The sequence below is a fragment of the Agrilus planipennis genome, unplaced genomic scaffold (assembly GCF_000699045.2).
Source record: "Agrilus planipennis isolate EAB-ADULT unplaced genomic scaffold, Apla_2.0 scaffold16, whole genome shotgun sequence".
Taxonomy (NCBI): Eukaryota; Metazoa; Arthropoda; class Insecta; order Coleoptera; family Buprestidae; genus Agrilus; species Agrilus planipennis.
Window position 1 is genome coordinate 1,475,290 of NW_020438946.1, and position 7,150 is coordinate 1,482,439.

The window sequence follows — 7,150 nt, forward strand, 5'->3', positions numbered from 1 at the left end:
TGGCGGTAAGAGATTTGCGGACAATGAAGAAGTAATCGAAGCTGTAAATGGTTATTTTGAGGAGCTTGACGAATCAGTCTATAGAGATGGCATTAATAGACTGGAACACCGCTATGAGAAATGTATCAGCCTTGGAGGAGATTATGTTGAGAAATAAAAAAAAAAAATTTTTAAAAACCTTGTTTTTCTTGGTCAGGCCGGAAACTTATCAATCCACCCTCGTAAAATAGAAAAATCAGTAAGTACGTGTGAACGTTTATGTTTGTGTGAACATAGATTTCATCGTCCGTTTTGAGTTGTTTTAAACCTAAAAAAAAGAAAATCTTGCATACGGAAGTCGTAGTAATAAGAATGAATTCTTGGAAGAACCAGAAAGTAACTTGACCCTTTTTCTTCTGAGTGAGTGCCCTCTTCAAGCACGACTTTGATATAAGTGCACTTTACCTAGGAGATATGCATATGCACACCTGCCACGCATATTTTATTACACAAATAGAGTTCATCGCACACGTAGCAACTGAAGCGGCATAGGGAACATAGGCTACCGTAGAAATTTTACGAGCCAAACAATAAAAGTTTACAAAAGACATCTAAAAGTGACGTCTAACAATATCACATAAAACATGCAGTTTTAACTCAAAAAAAAAAACAACAATCAATCAAAGATATTACCATTTATCCTCAAATTAATGAAGAAAAGTAATTGTAGTTGTCACACCCTCGCCGGGAATCGAACCCGCGACCTTTGGCTTCACGCAGCAATGCTCTACAACTAAGCTACGAGAGGTGACAGCAGCAACCACGACTAAACGTACTTATTACGTCACAGATATTAAAAAAAAATTATTAAAAACGGATAAAATTTTTCATATTAATATTAAATATTAACCACACACTAGGAATATTTTCAGAAACAAAGTGTATTATAACGAGAAAATCAATTTACTCCTAAGTACCTATAAGGAATTGATCATTATCTTTTTGTTATTAATTTACTTCTCATTATAATATAAACCAAAGTCACAAATATGGCTCAAGTACATTAAAAGGTCAAAGTCAATCACCGGGGCCATCTGCCATTTAATTACAGTATTATTCTCCACTATAGAACTACTTAAAGAAAATAATAATAAATAATAGACTGTATCTAGATCTATAATGATAATCCCACACAATACAACTTTATATTAAGTATGTACGTATATTAAAATAAGATAACTAATCTGAACTTTAATTGTAACTACAATTAAATTAATATAATTCTAATTGTCCACTGCTCTTTCTAAAGACTTTTAATGACGCTTAATAACTATCATTGCAGTTGCCTAAAATTAATAACGCGATTAAGGGTGAATTACAAAAAGAAAGTTCTATTACTTTAATAAGTAAAACTGCAAGCCAATAACCATTTCCAATTAACCAATCATTACTTCTGTCGTGTTAAAATGTCTTGCAATTTTGTTTTTAGTACTTAGTTACGTAAAACTTAATCCAAAAACGGAAATATGTATTGCAATTTTACTTTCGTGGTTTCGCTAAAAATACTCCCGAAAAATCTGACCACAAACGCAATTATTTTCGAGTTTTTATTATTTGCACATTACAATTTCTTTTAATAATGGTTCAATATTTTTTTATTTGAAGTAGCTATTCGCCTTTCCCTTTCAAGCACACTACAAAATGTACAACACGACGTAATGTACCATATAAACGGCTGACTACCTGCGAAGGGTCTGCTAATTGCTCGAAGATATTTTTGAAAATGACAAAACGTACCACTTATTTACTTACCAATACATATTTTTTTTAAATAAACAGTCTTCATAACAGAATCTGTTTCTTATCACAATTTATTCCGGCTTTAAACTGACAAAATAACTTGTTTAGCTTGTTCAAAATATGATGTTTTTGTGAACTATAATAACAGCAATGTAGGTGCATTCGTTACTTTTAATTTGTCTGATTTTTCTACACTATATTTTTCATTATTAACTGGTACGTTATGTAGTCGACACATTATTAATTTAATGACTTTTTCCAGGTATACGTAGTACAGATATTTCGTCGTGAAAAATCAAGTTGTACTTTTTGTCGCTGGTACGGTTCTTGGCATTCGTAATTTTTACTGTTTAAACTCTAATAACGTCTTAACTATTCCATTCAATGTAAAATATTTATTTTTCTACGTAAGTAGGTTCATTATTTAATTACAAACGATCACCAGTAACTCAATGAAAAAAAAAACAATAATAAAAACGGTTCAGTGTCTAGTTAATTTTCTAATGTTTTTGTAATGTATGTATAAATTACAATTCCATTAACATTTGAATACTGTCAAGTAAATAAATAAATAAACATAAGTACCTACGTAACTGTGATTAGGTATCGCAAAATAAATATCTAAATTATAATTTTACCCCCAATATTTAAAGAGTAAAAATAAGTGGAATTTGTCATCTCCCCCATCATCCTCTAGAATGTGAACACACAACTGCGTATTCAGTCGAGGTATTTCATTATTTAATTAAATGCTAACTTTTATTTACCAGAGACATTTACAATGCAAATAAAAACAGCTAANTCACTTATACAAGTGTATTGGTCTTAGTGACATCTCATTTGTGGGTCAATTTCGAATTTTGTTTAAATAAAAATTTTCTGTTTTTAAAAACGGATTTTTACTTTAAACAAAAATAACTCCCGTTTCTACATTTAATGCTCAATAGAATCTTGGAATATTTTTAATGCAAATTCAATGAATTAATTAAAATCAGGAATAAATAATCTATCAAAATAAATTTACGTATAGATAAACGAATTAATTTAGGTTATGTACAACCGAATAGTACCGAAAAAAACCAATAAGTACCTACAAGTACAAAAAATTATTCTCATTGCATTGGCGAAGGAGCCAGATTAAAAAATATTTCACAATATTTGTCAAATTGCACGTAAAGTACAATTACCTAGTACGATAAACGCTCAACGGTATTTATGATTGCTCATGAGGTGTCGCTTGGTACCATGGTACCAAGGCCTGAAATTTGTAATTAACTAAATTAATATTCCTTGTCATATTATAGGCAAATCTTAAAACCTCTTTCAGTAACTGTTAGCATTTAAACAATAAACATTGCGCATATCAGTTCATTTTTGACCTTTAAAATATTTATTAATTAATTTATAATTATGAACTTCGGCTTATAATAATCACTACCTTTAGGTACCTAGATGTAAAATGCACTACAGGTAGGTACCTATCATTCAATAGGACGACCATCGAGGGTAACATAAGGTATGAAGGTGCACCACCACCCACGTAAACATATTGCACGTTTTACTGCTTCTGGTCGAATACCTATTCGCCCAAACTTACGAAATTGCTAATGTTAACAATAAAGAATGTACAAATATTACCCACAATTTACATACAAATGTATAATAATAAACAAATGTAAAATGTGCTAATTAATGATATTTAAATGGGAACGCGTTGCGATATCCGCAATTGCAAATCATAAATAAAACATGACAAACAATTTGCAATGCAAGTAAAACCCCAAACCATATAGGTACCTACAAATGTAAGTAAGTATACGGAATTAGCGAATTAATTCTAGTAGCTACGAAACAATCAAGAATTTTCTGGCATGACTGGTTACCTGCTAATCCTCGAGTGTCCGCTAACGCATAAAAAATCCAACAACTGCAAAACAGTAAGAAGGCCCTTAACGAGAAGGGGTTACCTTCGAGTAAACTCATGTCACCAACAAGCACAATTACAACCTCATCTATCGATCACAACAATTAATACATCTTGTACATTCCGTATAAAAAGGAAAAACCGAACTAAACACTTAACAGTAAAAATGTGGTGTTTATTAACAGGTTGCTGCCACGCACACCGATCGACAATTAATATGTTTTTATTCCAGCCGACACACGTTGAGGTAGAAGTAGGTGCTTCTGTACTACACCTTTAATACATAGGTACTATTCGGAATGGGGAAAAGCAAGATGAAACTTTCGCGTTTGAGAAGTTCCGAAAACTTTTCTTAGAAGTTTTCCATTCGATGAATAAAATGTCCGCGCAGCACTGACCGACTTTCCGCTGACACGACCGCTTACGAACTGAACTTTTATTATGCGAGAATAGTAGTGGTGGTAGTAGTGTAATGGTCGTGCCTGCCGCACACTGCAAAGCATTCGCTGTCCCTTATCCTGCATGCGCCTGATGATGATTCTCTCTCTTCGTCCACCTTATACTTTACCTGCCTTATTACTCAGGTGTTTGCTACATCTAATCAACACTCAAACAGGTTCATAACATTTCGAAAAGCAAGCAACTTCTTCCTGTGCAGTAAATACATCGTAGTCGTCAACGGGGCCGACTCCGATCGCTTGCAAAGAGTGAATTGTTGTACCGACTCTCTTCTCATTTTTTTTTTGAATAAGACAGACCAAGTTCGAAGGCGCTTGGCCTTGAAAACAATATTTCTTATGATTATCATTATAAAAATAGTGCCTACCAGGCGCAAAAATGTCTCTTCAAAAACTTGTTATTTGGCAACAAAAAATTTATCTATCGAATTATTATTTGCTTATAAATATATTTTGAATAATAATTATGAAATAAAAAGCTTAAATTTNACTAACGCTCATAACTCTTGAGACTTTTGAATCTTACAATAAAGTTAACCTCTGAAACCTTGCTATACCGAGTGTTCCCATAATTTAAAAGTTTTTTGACTTAATGAATATTGTTAATAAAATATTTTACAAAATTCCAACCAACTAAGTACCTACTAGATACAGCAGTAGGAAAACAAAGTAGTTTTATAAAATAATAAATACAAAGTTAAAAGACAATTTTCCTTCTAATTTATATTATTTATTGATTATTAGGTATATGTGAACATCAGTATGGCCGAACTGTTACAATTTTTGTCGCTTTTTGATAACCAGGGATGTGATTTATTTGAAATACTTGTATTTAAAATGGAAATACAACAAAGCATTTTGTATTTTATTTAAAATACTTTTCGAAACATATTATCTATTCGTAAAATGCAAAATACGTTTTTGCCGTTAAAAGGTTTGCTAGTATCACCGATCAAACATTACATAAAATGATGAATGAAAGTTGCTCATATTGGCCTTCCAAGGTATTAGAAGTTTAAAAAGGTGACAAAGAAACATTCCATAAATACCTTCTAATTCTTTAACTGAAGAGAGCCCAAAAAATTCTAAACTTCATAGAAATTGATAGTCTATACTCTATAATATTGGATCGACATTCTTTTCCGAGCTCAACGTCATGGTCCATGGAATTTTGAAGTTCAAATTTATATCAGCACCACTTATTGTACCCTTAACAAGGAACTAGGAAATTCTATGAATTATGACAAAACAGCCCCCAAAACAATATCGAATTGATATACGCCAACAGTGTAAAACAGAAAACTACAAGATGTTGTGGTGCGTATAATCCAAAATTTTCAGAAAACGATTCGAAAAAATTCACTTATTAGATGAACCCAAAACTAAAGAAACTATGGATTCCATTTCTTTCTATTATTATAATGTGTAAAAGATCGGAAACAAAATGGTGTTGATTTGAAATATTTTGTTATGAAATGATTGATGTTGATTTTACATCAATAAAATTACTTCCAACTCTATATTGGCTCAGATCTTTTACGGTAAACAAACTATTTTGGCATCAGTGTTTTCTTTCCAATTAAAACGGGTGACAAAGCTAAATAAGGAAACATATAGAAGAATTATTTGTTGCTGAACTAAAGAAACTATAACATAAAGATAGAAAAACTATATCTCAATCACTCCAAACAGAAGAATATGAATCATACTTAATCTTCGCATGTGGTGATATCGTGCACACCACTATTAGTCTACAAAAACTACTTTAAAAAATTAGCAACACTTGCAAGGCTTTTTAAAAAAATATTTTATACTTAAGTAAATGTAGAAAATAAATAGGTACTACAAAAAAGTATTTATTTAAGAAAAGTATTTTGAAAATACGTATTTTACATTTAGCATTTAAAATACAAAAAGGAAATCTATTTTGTATTTTACATTTGAAATAACAAATCAAAAAAATATTTACATTTTGTATTTAAATACATTTAAGAAAACCATTTTGCACATCTCTGTTAGTAACTTATTAATATGATTTTGTCACCTTGCAAACATTTAGTGTTTAAAAAAATAGCAGACTCGAGTTATATATTGCGATTTAATTTAATACAAAGAAACTATTTTACAACTTATGCACTGCGTTGCATTTTGAATATGTCAGCAAGACATGATATTATAAATACTCGTGTCAAAAATTGTTACTTCACTTATACAAGTGTATTGGTCTTAGTGACATCTCATTTGTGGGTCAATTTCAAATTTTGTTTAAATAAAGTTTTTCTGTTTTTAAAAACGGATTCTTACTTTAAACAAAAATAACTGGCGCTGCGAACAGGATCGGTAACGGCGTTTTTATCGTGAAATAGTGCTGAAAACGTCGCGAAAGTTCAGTTTCGAGTTTTACCGATTCGAAATCCCTGTGGAAGAAATTCCATCTTCAGGAGACTTTCAGTGGAAAGGAACATCTTCAAGGAACCTCCGGTGGAAAGGAAATGCATCGTGCCATCACCTTTCTCTACCTAAGCTTGTGAGTACCTTTTGATTATTCCTTTATTTTTTTCTTGTATGCAACCAAACTGTTAATGTCTCTCTCCGAATCTGATTCCGACATCGAGAACAGTATTCGACGTCCAAGTTTTTCTTCGCCCAAAACCCAAGTCAAACTCAAACCCCCAATTTTAAATCTTTCAAGCAAAATGACCCAGTCAAACCCTGCGTCTTTCGCTTTCACGTTTGCTGACGCACAACGTCAAATATGTACGGTCCCCGAATTTTCTGGTGAACCCTACGAACTCTCAAATTTTATAAACAAGGCAGAACATTATTGTTCTATTCATGGCGATAACGTTCCATCTACCAAAAATGTAGCATTACTTGATTTAATTGTGACTCGTATTACTGGCAAAGCCGCTCGATACATTAGTACGAAAATTGTCAACAACTGGGACTCTTTGAAGAAACTTTTGTTAGAAAAATATGGTGACCCCCG

General features: G+C 31.9%; 1 protein-coding gene across 1 annotated transcript in view; it reads right to left on the minus strand.

Moving 5' to 3' along the window:
* The window catches only part of LOC108744658 (low-density lipoprotein receptor-related protein 2), a 189,889-nt gene extending 185,742 nt beyond the window's left edge, over window positions 1-4,147 (minus strand). The window contains exon 1 of the mRNA XM_018480528.1: window positions 3,663-4,147. Coding sequence (XP_018336030.1) covers window positions 3,663-3,762 — 100 coding nt within the window. The 5' untranslated portion in view covers window positions 3,763-4,147. The remainder of the gene's footprint in view (window positions 1-3,662) is intronic.
* Between the last annotated feature and the right edge of the window lie 3,003 nt (window positions 4,148-7,150).